Source organism: Periplaneta americana, chromosome 6 (genome assembly GCF_040183065.1).
Source record: "Periplaneta americana isolate PAMFEO1 chromosome 6, P.americana_PAMFEO1_priV1, whole genome shotgun sequence".
Lineage (NCBI taxonomy): Eukaryota > Metazoa > Arthropoda > Insecta > Blattodea > Blattidae > Periplaneta > Periplaneta americana.
This window is the reverse complement of record NC_091122.1, coordinates 174,045,769-174,066,580: the sequence shown is the minus strand read 5'-3', so window position 1 is coordinate 174,066,580 and position 20,812 is coordinate 174,045,769. Positions and strand designations below refer to the sequence as shown.

General features: G+C 33.8%; 1 protein-coding gene across 16 annotated transcripts in view; it reads right to left on the bottom strand.

Moving 5' to 3' along the window:
* Positions 1 to 20,812, bottom strand: part of LOC138702059 (ankyrin-3-like) — a 585,575-nt gene that overhangs the window by 130,984 nt on the left and 433,779 nt on the right. For all 16 annotated transcript variants that reach the window (XR_011332778.1, XR_011332779.1, XR_011332780.1 and 13 more), the window contains exons 5-10: positions 16,179 to 16,334; positions 13,918 to 14,046; positions 10,840 to 11,037; positions 5,387 to 5,683; positions 1,432 to 1,629; positions 392 to 538 (exon numbers count right to left, since the gene is read on the bottom strand). Coding sequence is in view for 11 of the 16 variants with exons in the window: in XM_069829582.1 (XP_069685683.1) it covers positions 392 to 538; positions 1,432 to 1,629; positions 5,387 to 5,683; positions 10,840 to 11,037; positions 13,918 to 14,046; positions 16,179 to 16,334 (1,125 nt within the window). In the remaining 5 variants the exon portion in view is untranslated. The remainder of the gene's footprint in view (positions 1 to 391; positions 539 to 1,431; positions 1,630 to 5,386; positions 5,684 to 10,839; positions 11,038 to 13,917; positions 14,047 to 16,178; positions 16,335 to 20,812) is intronic.

Sequence of the window (20,812 nt, the reverse complement as noted above, 5' to 3'; positions counted from 1 at the left end):
CATTGGTCACAAGTAATTCTATAACATCTGAAACATTGGTCACAGGTCATTCTATAACATCTGAAACATTGGTCAAAAATTGGTCACAAGTCATTCTATAACACCTGAAACATTGGTCACAGGTCATTCTATAACATCTGAAACATTGGTCACAAGTCATTCTATAACATCTGAAACATTGGTCACAAGTCATTCTATAACATCTGAAACATTGGTCACAAGTCATTCTATAACATCTGAAAAATTGGTCACAAGTCATTCTATAACACCTGAAACATTGGTCACAGGTCATTCTATAACATCTGAAACATTGGTCACAAGTCATTCTATAACATCTGAAACATTGGTCACAAGTCATTCTATAACAATTTGCGTTATATTTTGAACATACCTCTTCTTGTCCCTCCTTTGCTGCAATATGAAGTGGGGTGTACAAGTCCTTGGTGGTTGCATCCACAGCAGCTCCGTGCTGGAGGAGCAACATCACAATGTCAACGTTGCCAAGGCGTGAAGCAACATGGAGTGGTGTTTGCTCCTCCTAGACAGAAACATCTTTGTTGTAACTAGAATCATTTTATGTTACCTACATTACCGGTAACAAACCCAGAAATTTCTGTACTTTTAATCACTTGAAACTGATTACGAAATAACAGAAAACATAATAAAATATTAGTTACGTCTCTTGTTCATTTATGAACAGAAACAGATTTTAATGTCCTCCAACTTCAAGTTTCAGCATGGAGTTTAGCCCCTTAAGCTGTGAAGTCAAACAACAAGATACCATAAAATGAGGGATTGCCGATCAATGTTTAGTGTTTTTTTTTTAATATAAGTCACACTCCACACAAAGCATTTCACTACTGTAGTCCCGTCACTCTAATTTCCGGCAGCCAATCGCGTTGAAGATCTATTACATTTAAATGTGTGCGTCTTGTGATTTGCTGAGGAAGACATTATTCATTTCTTAAGGCTCGATAAACACTTAATATAATCGCCCGCCATTTGGCTCTTTCGTTGGCGTTCGAAGAAAGCACACGAAGACGTTTATTTGCCGCTCGATTATTTGCTAAATTACAGTGCGTTTGATTTATTATCACAGGAACTACGACATGATAATGTTTAACGGTATGGCAAATAGATTCCTCGTATAGTAGCTCGGCAACGAAAGAACAAAAATGGCGAACGATACTACCTACTTAGACTTTATAGAGCCTTCACTTCCTAAGACGTAAGCAAAGAGAAGGAGTCACGCCGGGAATAACAGCGTCGCGACTATAGTCTCTTCTTTGGTTCTTTTTCCTAGCACCAGTAAAGTACCCTTACATTAACCTTTTTTATTATTATTAACAGAACCACATTCCCATTTTGACAACATATGCTTTTTTTTTTTAACAAATAACACTTCAAACAAATCACAAAAATATTACTAACTCTGGCCTTAGCATCCACTTGTGCTCCATTGCGCAGAAGAATACGGATAATATCAGTCTGGTTCGCTCTGGCTGCGAGGTGGAGGGGCGTCTCCCCACGGACTGTGGGGACATCTGGATTAGCATTGTGCTGCAGCAAGTAGATGACGATGTTCATGCAGCCCATGAAGCTAGCCACGTGCAGAGGTGTTAAGCCAGACTGAAATGATAACAAACGACTATATTAATCGTATCCAACAATACAAGAAATGCAGCAGTTTATAGATTTCCTCAGTCCATGTACAAGCATTAGGCCTATAAAATATAATTCAGGAATCAACTCCATACACCTAGTTATGTTTTTTTTACGAGATGTCAATACATAGGCCTATATGCTATGCTAAATTAAGAGGTACGAATGATGCCAGGATTAACGAAACATTAAAATTATCGCAGTTTGTTTAAATATTACTTCAATAAAAAATTCAAAATGAATTACTGTATTACTCAGTTTCAAAGATTCTGGAATGATAATGAAATTTCCTTAGCAATATCGGATTAATTTATTTCAAATAGAAAATATAGGTCTCACTTAGAATTCATGTGCATTTATTACCTTTAGAATATAGACTTTTACGAAATTGCTGGTGTTTTAAGAATTGTTTAAAAATACGTTTTTGGGAAGATTATTTGTTCTTTATTTATTTTAATTCTCAGTTGATTTATTTATTTCATGGTTTCAAACTTTTTCTTCTTTGTGCCCAAAATTTTATGTTATCTTACTATTTGCTCTTATTTTGCTTTCTTTCTTTCATAAATTCTTGTGTTATTGTTTGTTTTCACAGACTGTAGTTTCATGACTTTTCAATTACATTGTTTAACATATGTATCTGTTCTTGTATAGCCCCTACATATAAGTAATACTCGTTGGGGCATACTCAATAAATTAAAAAAAAAAAAATACATATATAGAGAAATAGCAATAAAAATAAAAATTAATTATCTTCTGATCCATTTTCGTATTTCCTGTATGATAATAAAAGTATGGGTGTACGTCTTCATCCAGAATGGATAATATATATGTCTTTTTAAAAATAAGTTTGAACTAAAAAATTTACTATAGTAAAAGAATATCATGTAAGTGAAACCTTTGAGTATTAACACCCTAAATTTAAAAGTTCTAGATCAAAGTTTTACCGAAGTATTTAAATAAAAGAACATAAAAACTGTCTAACTTCACCTGCTTTTAAAGGTAAAGGTATCCCCATAACATGCCATGAAGGCACTTGGGGGGCATGGAGGTAGAGCCCCATGCTTTCCATGACCTCGGCACTAGAATGAGGTGGTGTGGTCGGCACCACGCTCTGACCGCCTTTTACACCCGGGAAAGACCCGGTACTCAATTTTATAGGAGGCTGAGTGAACCTCGGGGCCGTTCTGAAAGTTTGGCAACAAGAAAAAATCCTGTCACCACCTGGGATCGAACCCCGGACCTTCTCACCTACTTTTACGGTATAATTATATATCCTATTTATGTAGTAAACTTTTGTTGAAGTTATTTATATATTAATTAATAACATAAACAACACTAAATGTAGCCTATATCGCAACCTAGAATGGATTTCAATTAGTAGTTTGAAAATGTACTTTGTACACACAAAATATATTAAAAATATTAATTTTGTGTATTATTATATTTTTCAACAATTAATTTTATTTTATAAACACAATCAATATCTCCTAATCCCAGATTGAATACATTGTCCACTGAAGGTAGGCCTACTTATCTAACCTTGCGAGTAAAATTTGCTGTTTTTATTCAAGTTGTAAAAACTCTTTTTCCCTGATTACTTGACACATAATTAGGGATTTTCACACAAAATAAACCCCTCACATATTTTTGGGAGGGCAATTTTTTAAAGCGAAAACTGAAATTTGTTTGTTTTAGTCCTTGGCCCACAGTTTTTATGTTAGAACAAAATTTTTGTCACTGTCTTACTCCTAAAGGAACACAGAATAAACTGTGAAAACAGTTTTTTTCTTATCTCATTCCATTAAGGAAAAATGTCAATTTATTTTTTGAGAATTTGAAACATAAAAATAAAAATTTAAGTTCTTGGAGTTTTAAATTAACTTTCTTAAGCAATAGGACGCCGTTTGTAGTTTGGCAATTAGCTACTTAATCAGTTTCATTCTGGTGCAAGAATGATGAAAATATCTCAATTCTAAGTGCACTTTGCATTAACATTAGTGTTGTAAAAGGCTGTAAAACTGAACCTGGAGAAAAATCATTTAAATGCTGAGAGTATGAAAAATTGTAAAACCAAACACACAGCTTCCTGACTGTATGAAAAATAATACAGTCATACTCTACTGCCAAATTCGAATTGTTATTACACGAAAAATATATAAAATTGACGGAATGTGACGGATTTACACTTGCACAACTGCACTTCCGGTTTAAAGAAAGGGTTCTTCCGGTCAATAAAAACTCAGCTAATTAATTAACCAAACATCATAGAGACAGAACTCGTATATTTTTTTAAAAATAGAAAGTTCAAGCTTTCAGATGACATAAAAATAAAAAAATCAAATTTTTTTTAAGAAAAATAAAAAATTGAAGCTATACTGGTTGGATATCATGAAAACAAATGTCAGTCAAGTCATGAGATTGCATAAAAATGGTGTACCGTAAACTGGGGTTACATTGAACACAGAGGAAACTTTGAACATTTTTTCAGAAAGTCATATTTAGGTTTCTACATGCTGCACTTGTTATAGATGGAGGTGAATTATCATAAAATCATTCTCATACCAAATTTACCTTCATCTATAACAGGGATGGGCATTGTGCCTCACTTGAGAAAGAATGCCTCACTGACCTTCACAGAGCTTATTGCTCTGAGTGACATCAAATTCACAGTCACGGTTTCTCCCTCACGTAGCTCCTAGGCATGGGCAGGTTCTATATCAGTTTCATAAGCAATATTAGTGGTGGCATAATGGCATTATCAAAGCAGTGTGTACGCGTTAGAAAACGATTATTTCATGAGAAATGGGAGGAGGAGTTTTTTTTGCAGTTTAGAAGGGGAGAACATACGATGTATATTATGTTCAAAAATCCTATTAGGCATTAATAAATTTAATATACAACGACATTACTCCTTATGTCATAAAGAACATGCTGAATTAGAAGGTTAGACAAATTAAATGTTATTTTTCGTACTATTCCGAAGAAAATTTATGATCTTAACATTTGAAAAGTATACTAAATACGACATTATACCTTAAACACGCTGAATTAAAAGGTACGAGGAATTAAATGTTGTTTGTACGTATTATTTCCAAAAGAAATTTATAAAAAAAAAATATTAAATGTGCGTAGAAAACGAAATATGATTTTCTGAAACTATTTTAGGTCGAGAACGTGCAAATCTATTAAGTAATCTTGAGAAACGCCAGAATATTCAAGAAAATAAACGTAGACAACGTGATGGAATATTATTGGCTAGTTACGCAATTTCTCGCCTGTGATTTAAATCAATTCAATGATGGAGAAATAGTAAAGAGGTTTATGATTAAAGCTGCCAAATTAATTTGCCAAATTGAATAAAAGTTTTCGAGAGTCTCACGTTAACCAAGCGCTTTCCTAATAATTCGCCACTGACCGCCTTAGCGATTACGATAAGGTGACACAGGTCACAGCAGTTTATATTTGCCATCCTACTCTGCAGTCTCCTCTCCTAGTAAACAAACTATTTCAAATCGAGTGCCTCACGTAACCGAAAATTGTGCCCATGTATGATCTATAACAAGCGCAGCATGTAGAAACTTAAATACGATTTTCTGAAAAAATGTTCAAAGTTTCTTCTGTGTTCAAAGTAACCCCAGTTTACGGTAGTGCAAAGTCCACATCATATGAAGTATCATTAATATGTCCTCCTTCAACTCATAAAATTGTAATTGGTCGTACTCACTTCTGTGGTGGCTTCAATGGAAGCCCCGTATTTCAGCAGAAGCTCGACCACCTTGAGCCTGTTCTTTTTGCATGCGATGTGAAGTGGTGTGAAGCCATTCAGGGCTCTAGCATTGGGATCTGCCTTGCGATCCAGTAGCAGTTTGGCTACCCGCACATGGCCACAATGCGCTGCCACATGCAGTGCGGTCAGGTAGTCGACGGTCACTTCGTCCACAGGAGCTCGGTGGTACAGGAGGATACGAGCTGCATCAACATGGTCTCCTTGCGCTGCCATATGAAGTGGAGCCAGTCCATTCTGTTAACACGTGGAATATGGTTTATCACAGCCATCTCCATGGTACATATTTGCATACCAAATAAAGCTTAACCCCTTACTGCATTCTGGGACAGATATGGCACATACCGGTTTTGTATTCATATAATGTATAATATAAACGTATAATATTTCAAACTGCATTCTGGGACAGATATGGCACATACCGGTTTTGTATTCATATAATGTATAATATAAACATATAATATTTCAAACTGCATTCTGGGACAGATATGGCACATACCGGTTTTGTATTCATATAATGTATAATATAAGCATATAATATTTCAAACTGCATTCTGGGACAGATATGGCACATACCGGTTTTGTATTCATATAATGTATAATATAAACATATAATATTTCAAACTGCATTCTGGGACAGATATGGCACATACCGGTTTTGTATTCATATAATGTATAATATAAGCATATAATATTTCAAACTGCATTCTGGGACAGATATGGCACATACCGGTTTTGTATTCATATAATGTATAATATAAACATATAATATTTCAAACTGCATTCTGGGACAGATATGGCACATACCGGTTTTGTATTCATATAATGTATAATATAAGCATATAATATTTCAAACTGCATTCTGGGACAGATATGGCACATACCGGTTTTGTATTCATATAATGTATAATATAAACATATAATATTTCAAACTGCATTCTGGGACAGATATGGCACATACCGGTTTTGTATTCATATAATGTATAATATAAACATATAATATTTCAAACAGCATTCTGGGACAGATATGGCACATACCGGTTTTGTATTCATATAATGTATAATATAAACATATAATATTTCAAACTGCATTCTGGGACAGATATGGCACATACCGGTTTTGTATTCATATAATGTATAATATAAACATATAATATTTCAAACTGCATTCTGGGACAGATATGGCACATACCGGTTTTGTATTCATATAATGTATAATATAAACATATAATATTTCAAACTGAATTCTGGGACAGATATGGCACATACCGGTTTTGTATTCATATAATGTATAATATAAACATATAATATTTCAAACTGAATTCTGGGACAGATATGGCACATACCGGTTTTGTATTCATATAATGTATAATATAAACATATAATATTTCAAACTGAATTCTGGGACAGATATGGCACATACCGGTTTTGTATTCATATAATGTATAATATAAACATATAATATTTCAAACTGAATTCTGGGACAGATATGGCACATACCGGTTTTGTATTCATATAATGTATAATATAAACATATAATATTTCAAACTGAATTCTGGGACAGATATGGCACATACCGGTTTTGTATTCATATAATGTATAATATAAACATATAATATTTCAAACTGAATTCTGGGACAGATATGGCACATACCGGTTTTGTATTCATATAATGTATAATATAAACATATAATATTTCAAACTGCATTCTGGGACAGATATGGCACATACCGGTTTTGTATTCATATAATGTATAATATAAACATATAATATTTCAAACTGAATTCTGGGACAGATATGGCACATACCGGTTTTGTATTCATATAATGTATAATATAAACATATAATATTTCAAACTGAATTCTGGGACAGATATGGCACATACCGGTTTTGTATTCATATAATGTATAATATAAACATATAATATTTCAAACTGCATTCTGGGACAGATATGGCACATACCGGTTTTGTATTCATATAATGTACAGTGAAACCTGTTCAAGACGGAAGTGACATGGTCCTAATTTTTTTTCTGTTGTGGAGAGGTTTCCTTATTATTCAGGTGTGACATTAAGATGGAATATTTTGTCATTCATATACATGAAAAACAAAATGGCATGCCACAAATTGGAAGAAGTACAAAATATTCCATTTAACACTCATCACATTAAATCAGCTTTCTGTTGCTTATTACGTTGGTGAATCATCTTGATTAAAATCTCATTTTCTGTATAAATATTATCGTAACTCACTCATTAGTCATTAAACATTATTAAAGTTTACTAATCTCATTCTATTTGATATCTAACACTATACTCTAATACTGTACTGCATATCATTGCACATTATTAATTAATTGGACTAGGAGCCATCTTTTAGAAGCCTTGAATTCTGGTTTATTTAATTTCTTTCCCAGTTCAATAGCTTGCTTTGCAGAACAGATCCAGAAATTGGCTTGTTCTTTGAAAGGTCATGAAGAACTCACTCTCACAACAGTTCATTTATTTGCACATAAACAGTTGCTTTCTGGTTCCTTTTGTGTCACCAATATTGGCCGTAAGCTACTCACTCATTATGATCTTTAATTTTTAAAGTGTCACACCTGAGTTTTCCACAACTGAACTTCAACATTAATTCACATAGACTTTGTTTCTAATTTTCTTTATCTCGATAACTTTTACTTCATCACTTAATGTAAATGCCACATTTTATGCACTTTTTTTTACCAGGAAATCACTACACTTGCGCTCTATTTAGCTACGACAGTATACGGGTGTGAAGCATTGAAAATCTTTGAAGGGACTCGTCTGCCTAGTCAACAGGGTAATAAAATTTATGACCGACAGGCCAACACACCCTCACACACTCTAAAATTTTGCAAAGAAAACTTGTCTTTATCTTATTGACCTACATATTTCGTATATTCCTTGAAATTACACGCTGTTTCAAAATATAGTTACAAAATATAGTGTGTCCAAAATATATTTCCATTTTGAACAGTAGCAAACAGTTTCCGTTTCCACGTTGGACAGTTTCCGTTTTATTCAGGAAAAATTACACATAATACATACAAATTTCGTCGGAACCAATAAATTGTTCTGAAATAGGCAGGATTCCGGATTATTCAGGTTCCGATTTGAACAGGTTTCACTGTATAATATAAGCATATAATCTTTCAAACTGCATACTGGGACAGATATGGCACACTGTCAAGAATTGGATTTGACAGTATGTGACATCAGTTGAGAAAGAAAGAACTACTTATTTGAATATTAAACCGGTCTGTGTAAGACTGTATCATGTGGTAAGGGGTTAAGTTTAAAAAGATTATAGTATTTATAAAATTAGTACCTACTAATTATTTCATTTTTTTACCCATTACATTTTATTCTTTACTGTATGAAGTTCTAAATTTCTCTTGTGAAAAGTTTAATAAATTGACTTAACTCTTCTTCCCGTAGGTCTCATAAATCTGACACACTATTTCAGATGTTATTAAATGAAGAGTCCACTGCAAGAATGATGGATGTCACTTTCTTGTCGAAAATGAACCAAGACTGTCAAAGCATAGCTTAAGACATACAGAATGTACATAGAGAGTTATATGGCATTAACACTGATAGTCATTGTCCAGTAATGATCGGAAAATCACAGTTAAGCTTTGAGCACTAAGCATTTCAAACTTTCCATTGCTTCTCCTGCAAAATGTATTCCAAATGACATCCATCATTCTTGCAGTGGACTCTTCAAATGTTATTTCAGTTATGTTTTTTCTCACTCATGCGTTTTTTTTTTCTTGACACCCAAAAATATATAAATGAAGTTTTACTGTACCTCGAAAATCTGTACTTTTTACTCTATAACACAAATGGATGGAGTTACACAGTAAGAGACTAACCGACAAAAACATGTTTTCGAGATATTCACCACTGAAGTAAATTTGATCATTTATTAAATATTTTATGCAAGAAGTATTGTAACATTCACACTATTACAAAAAATAGCACAAATAGTAATAATAAAAGACTAATCGATTTTTAATAACAGACCAGCAGTTGAGTTAATATTACAAAGCAAAATAAATAAATAAATTTTATTCAATAAACGAATTTTGCTTATATAGTCGAAACGCTGTTATTCCCGGCGTGACTCCTCCTCTTTGCTTACATCTTAGGAAGTGAAGGCTCTATAAAGTCTAGGTAGTAGGTAGTATCGTTCGCCATATTTGTTCTTTCGTTGCCGAGCTATCATACGAGGAATCTATTTGCCACACCGTTAAACATTATCATGTCGTAGCTCCTATGATAATAAATCAAACACACTGTAATTCAGCAAATAAATGAGCGGCAAATAACGTCCTCATGTGCTTTCTGCAAACGCCAACGAAAGAGCCAAAATGGCGTGCGATTATATTAAGTATTTATCGAGCCTTAGGAAATGCATCAGTGAATCACAAGACGCACACATTTAAATGTAGCTGGCCTGCAACGTGATTGGCTGCCGGAAATTAGAGCGACGTAATATGTAATAAGATTGTAACTATAGTCCCATTGCTCTAATATTATAAGATTATATTACGACAAAAACATGTTTTCAAGATATTCACCATTGAAGTAAATTTGGTTATTTATTAAATATTTTATGCAAAAAGTAATGTAACATTCACACTACTACAAAAAATAGCACAAATAGTAATAATAAAAGACTAGTCGATTTTTAATAACAGACCAGCAGTTGAGTTAATATTACAAAGCAAAATAAATAAATACATTTTATTCAATAAACGAATTTTGCTTATATAGTCGCAACGCTGTTATTCCCGGCGCGACTCCTCCTCTTTGCTTACATCTTAGGAAGTGAAGGCTCTATAAAGTCTAGGTAGTATCGTTCGCCATATTTGTTCTTTCGTTGCCGAGCTACCATATGAGGAATCTATTTGCCACACCGTTAAACATTATCATGTCGTAGCTCCTATGATAATAAATCAAACGCACTGTAATTCATCAAATAACTGAGTGGCAAATAACGTCTTTGTGTGCTTTCTGTGAATGCCAACGAAAGAGCCAAAATAGCGGGCGATTATATTAAGTATTTGTCGAGCCTTAAGAAATGAATAACGTCTTCCTCAGCAAATCACAAGACGCACATGTTTAAATGTAGCCGACCTGCAACGCGATTGGCTGCCAGAAATTAGAGCGACGAGACTATAAATGGTAGCAGAGTACAAATATCGCATTCTTGATTTTTTTCTGAATTAAATAATCCAGCCAACAACAGATTTGTGCAAATATCTCAATTTTTTTCAAAATGTCGGTTGGTCTATTACTGCGTATCTGCATCAAAATGTATCTACTACTTCTGCAAGTTTCAGTTATAATGCAGAAGAGTCTTACCTTAGTTTTGGAGCGAATGGGGGCTTTACTCTCAAGTAGCAAGTCCACAACTTGGTCATGTCCTGACCGCGCTGCACAGTGCAGTGGTGTTAGTCCGTCTCGAGTTTTTGCTTCAATATCGGCTCCTTTGTTGATAAGAAGGGAAACCATGTTGATTTTTCCCCATTTACAGGCCACATGGAGGGGTGTGATGTTATGCTACAACATTTGTAATTTTTACAATTATTATTATTATTATTATCATCACCACTATCATCATTATTATTATACGATTATCATACGATTTCCATGTCTGTATTTATGTTATTGTATGTGTGGTTAGCATTAGTTATGTGTTCGGCTTATGGAAATCCTACACATACAACCCAAAAACCAAAAACTCAACACACTAGAACAATATGAAATATACAGACACACTAAAACACCCCCTGATCAAATTCTCAACACACAGATCAATTTCAGAACATACACACTATTTGACACCACATTTCAACACTTTTCAACAATCGAACGCACCCACACAACAGGCAGCGAAGTTCGAGATGACGCCGAGATCTAGTAGGCTGTGAGGATGGTGTGAAGAAGCACCGAAACAGCTGTAAGCTGCACATGCTTACACAATTAAAACGAGTAAGATCACCATTTAATCAATTATTTATATTCAAGTGTTAAAAGTAGTGTACGAAAGATTCAACATGGAAGAAAATTCTACTGAAAAATGTCAGACAAAAGGTTCAACTTTCAAACAGAAATCGTCCAGTAGATATCGCAATGTTCGGACTCCCGAGAATATCACAGCAGGGAGGCCTGCTGTTACCACATCTCCACGAAGTTCGGTCATTAAACATGCTCTGGTATTGGGAATATCTGATTGAAGTTTCAGACGAATCTTACACCTAGACCTCAAGTTCCATCACTACAAAGTTATGGTGGTTCAGGAACTTTATTGGGAATATCTGATTGAAGTTTCAGACGAATCTTACACCTAGACCTCAAGTTCCATCACTACAAAGTTATGGTGGTTCAGGAACTTTATTGGGAATATCTGATTGAAGTTTCAGACGAATCTTACACCTAGACCTCAAGTTCCATCACTACAAAGTTATGGTGGTTCAGGAACTTTATTGGGAATATCTGATTGAAGTTTCAGACGAATCTTACACCTAGACCTCAAGTTCCATCACTACAAAGTTATGGTGGTTCAGGAACTTTATTGGGAATATCTGATTGAAGTTTCAGACGAATCTTACACCTAGACCTCAAGTTCCATCACTACAAAGTTATGGTGGTTCAGGAACTTTATTGGGAATATCTGATTGAAGTTTCAGACGAATCTTACACCTAGACCTCAAGTTCCATCACTACAAAGTTATGGTGGTTCAGGAACTTTATTGGGAATATCTGATTGAAGTTTCAGACGAATCTTACACCTAGACCTCAAGTTCCATCACTACAAAGTTATGGTGGTTCAGGAACTTTATTGGGAATATCTGATTGAAGTTTCAGACGAATCTTACACCTAGACCTCAAGTTCCATTACTACAAAGTTATGGTGGTTCAGGAACTTTATTGGGAATATCTGATTGAAGATTCAGACGAATCTTACACCTAGACCTCAAGTTCCATCACTACAAAGTTATGGTGGTTCAGGAACTTTATTGGGAATATCTGATTGAAGATTCAGACGAATCTTACACCTAGACCTCAAGTTCCATCACTACAAAGTTATGGTGGTTCAGGAACTTTATTGGGAATATCTGATTGAAGTTTCAGACGAATCTTACACCTAGACCTCAAGTTCCATCACTACAAAGTTATGGTGGTTCAGGAACTTCGGCAACGTGGCTGCTCAACTGCCAAGATGCTTGAGACACCATATTCAAAAATGTTCCAGGTGATGCTCTTGTGCTCAATATTGACTAAGCTCATTTTCATTTGTCAAGCTGCATCAACAAACAAAACATTCCACATTGGACCCTAGAGAACCCTCAAGAAATGCATCAGCGACCTCTTCACAGTGATGTGTTACTGTTTGGAATTCTGTTGCACAATTTGGAATAATAGAGCCATGCTTTTTTGAAGAAGTAGGACGCACAGTCACTGTTTGAAGAAGGAAAGCATTTGGACAATATGATATCAAAATGGCAAACATTCTTCTGTAAGATGGTAATAGTACATTATGTAACGAGCCTATAATGGTAGTAATTAAGACGCGAGTATGTTTATGAAACGAGTGCAAGCGCGTTTCATAATTTTCATATGAGCGTCTTAATTACCATTATAGACAAGTTTCATACGACTTTTTATGCTCGACCATATTTCTAACTTGAAATTATTCATAAGTATTCATATTATTCTTATCTGACTGCGGAGCGGAAGTAACCTTGTGCAATATCTCGTAAATTGTGAAATGTGCGCAGACGCGAAAGTATTGATTTTTTCCAAGGAACAAATGTCATTGACCTTGATATAATCTAGAGAGTAAAACGAACATTAATCTTGATATAACCTGGAAATTGGTTTAGACATTGAAAAACGAGATGACAAATTGAATTTATTTGAATATTATTTACAATTAACGCTAATTATTATAGTAACAGAACATAACCTTCTGCGACAGTATTTGATTTCCAGCCTCCGTGACGTTTCGCTAGTTGTCTTTCGATTGCATATCCGAGAATAATCGATACTTGCGCTTTCATATTGCTACAATGGTGTTTTCTGATTGGTGGAAAACCTGAACGTTAATGAATAGGTGTACTTTAATGAGGTCCATTAAAGGACTGCTACCAGGTGTTTAATTACTACATTTCGGCATGGTCGAGCATAAAATTTTTAATAGAATCTATGTTGTTCTTGTTATTTATGTTTCTAATCGAGGAGATAATTCTGCATGACCCTGTATAATGGTAATGAAATAGCCATTACATGAAATGATGGGTTCACAAAACTTTATTATAATTAATTAACATGTTGTGAAAGGTGTAATGGATAGGACTTCATAATGCATATCACATGAATCACAAGGTTAATAATTATTAATGATACGTGTTGAGATGTTGCACAACTTATACTAACCTTGGCAGAATAGTTGACATCTGCTCCTCGCTGATGAAGCAAATTAGCAATAGCTTCATTACCATAGTGAGCAGCAATGTGGAGTGGTGTGAATCCACTCTTTGAAGTTACATCTGGATTATGGTCATTCTGCACAAACCAACAAAGATTTATTAAAAATAGAATTTGTATCTGTTATTCTTTCTAGGGTCTAAACAATTATCGATCACAGGCATTCAAAACTAGCATTTTTTTTAAACCTGCCTGTTTATCATCTTTGTATAAATTCGTTACAAAATTCATTCTTCATAAATATGACGCATTTCCCATTCTGACTTTATAATTATCACCTCTTTTGAATTGAGATTTTCTCAGTAACTACATAAAAAATTAATATACCTTTTCAGTGCAAGATTAGCTAACATTTTAGTAAGTGATTACATATTTAATTACAATCTTTAAAATGTAATTTCCCCCAATGTATGACGTTATATAAGAACATTAGGTAACTTTTCATGCAACATATTCATATCAAGCAACTAGTAGATGAGATAGTAGAAATATTAGTGAATACTAGTCAGATGATAAAAAGGTTTTAACGATAAACATAAAAGTAGGGATAACAGTAATGAAAGATGACAATGATAGTAGTAGAGATGGAGGAGTAGATGTAGACGAGAATGTTACTATATAAAAGTAAAGTGGACAGTATTGCATAGCATTCGGGAATTATATTGAGGGAAGATAAAGAAGGTTAAGAGTACTGTACATCAGAAAGGATGGAGGAAGAAATAGACAGAAACAGGGTTTAACTTTAGCTAATTGGAAGATTTGGGGAGGCATAGATGATAAGAGAAATATAAAGGATATATGATGGAATGTAAGCAAGGTAGTGGTGGACCGTATGCAGAAATGTGAGGGAAACCACTACCTGAAAGCTGTATGATGACAATAAATATGAATATGAATATGAATATCAAGCAACTAAAAAAACATACAGCAAATATATAAAATTAAGATTTGAAGAAGAAGAAGAAGAAACGGGAAAAGTAATTCACATCTGTCTCTTAAAGTTATGCTGCAATATATCTTTGTTATGACTTGGAAATATTGTGCTGTGAAGTTAAAAGCAAAGAATATAATTATCCTTTTACAAGTGCTTATCTTTCTTTACAGCTGTTATGTACAGTCTTAGAAAAAAGTTTTGTCGCATAGATACTTTGTAAGCCCCAGAAAGAAGGCAGAGGACGAGCGATCTGGTTCACAAAAGAAGGACTAGTTGAGCCAATAAAATTAGTTTTGTTTCGTTGTATGTCTGATCATGCGCACTGCCTTCTTTTTGGGACTTATAAAGTACCTGTGCGACATAAACAGAGTCTTACTTCAATCTTCAAAGTTTCTACGATCAATTAATTAATTAAATGCTTAAAACATCGGATTCTTCCATTTGTTTTCTAATATGCCAGTAAATGCCTGTGATGTTATTAATATATATTTTTTTTTTCGTTGTTGGTAACTCTATAGCATCTATTAGATGCTTTATGGTTGTCTAACAGATGGAGTTACTTGTCAACAATGTGACGCTGAAACTTGTGTTCAGGTTACTGCCCATCGACAGTCCTGATGTATTTTTATATTTGTGATGATTGGTTAATTAATATTAACCCGGCACACTCACATTCATACAAATTTCCAGACTCTAGACACCCAGGGAATTCTTTTTCTTCAAGAAAAAAATCACCGAGCGCCGAGCCCGGGAATCGAACCCGGGACCTCCTGATCTGGAAGCCAGCATGCTGACCAACAGACCACGGAGGCAGTCATTAACATTTTTATCTGACAATTTGGCAGCTTTTCAGTTTTTATCTACATAAAAATATTATTACAAATTCATTATAAATAATTTCTTGTACATTATAAGGGTCAGCATTAAATTAACATTCATAAAATAAAATGCATACAAACTGAATTATTTCAAAACTATTTGATTTTTAAAAATCAAAACACTTGAGCAACTTAATAGTGCTTTTGATCTTTGCAGCATGAGCCTATATTCAGAAAGTAAGATATTCAATTTATAGCACACAACGAAAATGGTGTATAGATAAGTCACAAGCAACAATATCAAAAATCTGTGTATGGCACTATACGAAAATAATAAAACGTTATCATGACCATGCATCTTGCAGTCATGGATTCTTACGAACAAATACAAGCACATAGACTGCCTGAAAATTTATTCTGAGAGTAACTCAGAGAAGAATTATGAATTTGGAATTTACCTGTAACAGCAAGGCAGCCGCCTTGCAATCATCCTTCTTGGCAGCAATATGGAGGGCAGGAAGACGAACTTTACCCCTTGTATCATTCTCCAACAGCACGGCCACAACCTTATCATGTCCTTGTTGCATTGCCACCGCAAGTGGTGTGAACCCATCCTGAAAATTAATTTTTTTGTTACTAAGTTATTCTATAATAATAATAATAATAATAATAATAATAATAATAATAATAGTATTATTATTATTATTATTATTATTATTATTATTATTATTATTATTGAGAAAGATTTTTTTTTTAGATTTATTTTAGATCGCATAACTGCTGGGTCTTAGAGAAAGATTGTACTTTTACAGTACGTAATTACCAGGGAACGGATTTATATGGACTAAAAATATATGAAATATGTAAATATATATGTAGTTATTTTTACCAAAATATGGAATTAAATATGGATTTTTACCAAAATATGGAATTAAATATGGACTTAAAATTATAAAAAAATGACTATGTACGTTAAATATTGGTACATTTTAATCAAACTAAACAAAAAATATAATGGACGTACCTTATCTTCCAATGTAGTTTCAACAAAACACAATTTTTATTGTCTGTTACCATAACAATAGGTTACAAACATTTCTTTCAAGTGCTGAAAAGTGAATCTTCTTCTATTGTCTCTGAGGATAGATTTATACTGACTAAAAGAGCGTTCGACGTCACAAGAAGTAACTGGTACATAATTCAATTTCACAATGTCTGCTGGGGATAAGTCCAAGTTAATCTTCATTGTTGATTCACCACTCATCACAGCAACAACCTTTTGTAGTTCTTCATATCCAGGGTTTTTTGAAAGTACAGTGTCCACCTTAGCTCTTACTGCATCTGCAACTTTACCTCTACCACGATTCAGTTGTTCCACAGTACTATTTATAATTTCAAAACTTTCAGATAGTGAAAGGTGCCTATTTTGGAGACTTTTGAGCGTTTTTATGATGCATGAAAATGTATGCTGAATGTGAGCTAAGTCATTCTTCACACTTATGTCACAGGTAACTGTTTTCGCAGTATCAATTGAGACTGCATCTTCAGAGTCCAATGCAAGGAGAACATTGTTAATAGAGTCTATATGTTCGGCATAATATTCAACTGCTTCTAGCCATGTACCCCATCTAGTTAAAATTGGCTTTGGTGGCAATGGAATTTCAGGGTACATTTCTTTCAACACGTTAACTCTACTGGGAGCTTTGAGAAATACTTTTTTCACTGATGAAATCAACAAATCTACTTTAGGGAAATTGTCTCTGACCACTTCTGCCACACGATGAAATGCATGCGCCACACAAGTAAAATGAGTCAATTTAGGATATACAACAGATAATGCTTGTCCAGCTTTGACCATATAAGGGGCAGCATCGCTAATAAAGAATAACACATTATCGTACATAATACCCTTTGGCCACAGGATACCCATAGCTTCGTTGAACAGTTTAACTATAGTTTTGTTATTGCACTTTTCTAGAACATCACAATGTAAAAGAATTCGTTCAGAATATTGTTCACTTAACAAACCGATAACTACATTACCAACAAGTCTACCTTCTTTGTCGGGAGTCTCATCAATGGAAACCCAAATTGAACTATCTTTAATTTCATCTCTTATCTTCTGTATTGTCTCATCGTAGATGGATGGAGCATACGTCTTCCTAAGTGTTGACTCATCCGGGATTGTATGTTGAGTATATTTTTCAAGGAATTCCCTGAAGACCTTATTCTTTAGTTTGTAGAGAGGAATATCAGCAGAGATGAGAGAACGGCACAGGTCGATGTTAAACTCAGATCTTACATTCGATGTTGTTGGTTGTGTTAAAAACAATTGTCTCTGCTTGGAATTTAGTTGTTTGTTGGCCTGATGTTTACTAGTTGTAATGTGTTGTTGCACCAGGAACTTTTGTGTAGATGATACTGCACACTGACACAAATTACAAAATAATATTTTATTGTCAGTTGATAAACCATCTTCTTTAAATTCTGAAATGTAACTTGTTAATTTTGATTTTAAATTGACTGAATGACGTACTTTTGGCATATTTACCGTCTTTATAGTATGATTTACAAAACTGAACCTATGTGTACTCTGACTGGCATTTAACTGTTGAGCTGCACAACTGAAGTCTGTTAAAAATTTTAAATTAAATTAATACAGTTTTGTAACTTACTTTCCCATTGTTGATAGGACTGCTAATTTTCAAATAACTCTGATGTTAAAGGGATTACTGAACATGTGTTTAAATCTCTATTGTTGAAATGTATTTTTAAAAGTTAATGGAATTTTGTTTTGTTTTATTGTTAAACCTAATATAATATGGACTGTTTTATATGAAATATGGAAAATATATGGAAATTAACGAAAATATGTACTAAACTCTAAAATATGGAAAAATATGGAAAATAAAAGTAGGATTTTTCAACCCTACACATTGTGAAACATAAAGATAATGCAAAATATAAATTATATTAGCTTTATAAGTAAATATGTATTTACATATAAATCCTTTCCCTGGTAATTACATTACATTTATCAATAATAAATGCCGCTGTGAGAAGATTTTAAAAGAAGATTTTTTCTTCACTAGAAAACTATATGCGTTGTTTACAAAATTGTCAAAGCCTGCTAATTTCTAAACATGGTCCACTGATTAAGTTATTTCTTCACTATTTTTTTTTTTAAATGTTTCTCATGGCAATGTTAAATCCCTATATTCTGTACCCAGAAAAGACACACAACACACATTATGTATACGTATAGCTATTATAATGATATATCTGATAGAATTTTTATTTTCCTTGGAAAATTATTCGTATTTTTATCACGGAGAAAAATTAAAACTACATAATAAATCGTGCAAAACGAGGAAAAACGTCAATACATACTCGGTTCAAAAAGTTTCCGGAATATACTTTTTCGCCGAAATGAATAATGTTATGTGGTATATTTCTGTTTCTGGTCTCATACTAGCCCATTTTAAGTACAAGTTTCACATATTACCTTGCACTGAATATCTATTAAAAGTAGGCATGAAAATTTGGAAGGCAGTCTTTAAAATGTATCGCTGCATAAAACTGAAAAGGAAGGGATAAATGAATTACCCCGTATAGTACATATCGTATGTTAAGAGATTACAATGGTTTGGGTACCTTAGAAGAATGGAAAGGGAAAGGTTGACAAAGAGAATATTAAATGAAAATGTGAAAGGAAGGCGACTAATGGGAAAACCACGGGAAAGATTGATAGATCAAATTCGGAAGAACTTACAGGAACAGCTTGGGAAGACAGAGATGAATGGACGCATATTTGAAATCGACCTTCCGAAAGGAGGACACGATAAAAAAGATGATGAGTACAAATCGACAGCCCAGTTCAAAAGGGAAACAACTCAAAATTTAAAGTTTTGAAAAACCTGCTTCATGTTGTGAAAATTCCAAGGATCATTGAAATTACTTAAATTCTGTTAATGATGTTTTATATATAAGCCTACTATAAATTTCGAATTAGAGTGTGTTAATTGGATTTTTCACACCAACATGAAGCTTTAAAATGCAGTTGCCTCAAAAGATTCAACTTTGAGATATTTCCCTTTTGAACTAGACCATACATGGGCATCGTGCCTCACTTGAGAATTAGTGCCTCACTGACCTTCACAGAGCTTATCACTCTGAGTGACATCACCTTCACAGTCCCCGTTCCTCCCCAGGCGTGGGAAGGTTCTATATCAGTTTTTATAAGCAATATTAGTGGTGGCATAATGGCATTATCAAAGTAGTGTATACGCGTTAGAAAACGATTATTTCATGAGAAATGGGAGGAAGAGTTTTTTTGCTGTTTAGAAGAGGGGAGAACATACGATGTATGTTATGCTCGAAAATCCTATTAGGCATTAATAAATTTAATATACAACAACATTACTCCTTATGTCATAAAGAACATGCTGAATTAGAAGGTAAGACAAATTAAATGTAATTTTTTCATACTATTCCGAAGAAAATTTACGATCTTAACATTTGCATAGTATACTAAATACGACATTATACCTTAAACACGTTGCATTAAAAGGTAGCCTACGAGGAACGTATTATTTCCAAAAGAAATTTATAAAAAAATATCAAATGTGCATAGAAAACGAAATAAGATTTTCTGAAATTATTTTAGGTCGAGAATGTGCAAATCTATTAAGTAATCTTGATAAACGCCAGAATATTCAAGAAAATAAACGTAGACAACGTGATGGAATATTATTGGCTGGTTACGCAATTTCTCGCCTGTGATTTAAGTCAATTCAGCGACGGAGAAACAGTAAAGAGGTTTATGATTAAAACTACCGAATTAATTTGCCAAATTGAATAAAAGTTTTCGAGAGTCTCACGTTAACCAAGCTCTTTCCTAATAATTCGCCACTGACCGCCTTAGCGATTACGATAAGGTGACGCAGGTCACAGCAATTTATATTTCCCATCCTACTCTGCAGCCTTCTCTCCTAGTAAACAAACTATTTCAAATCGAGTGCCTCACGTAACCGAAAATTGTGCCCATGTATGAACTAGACCATCCATATATACAATCATTATAACTGAGGAG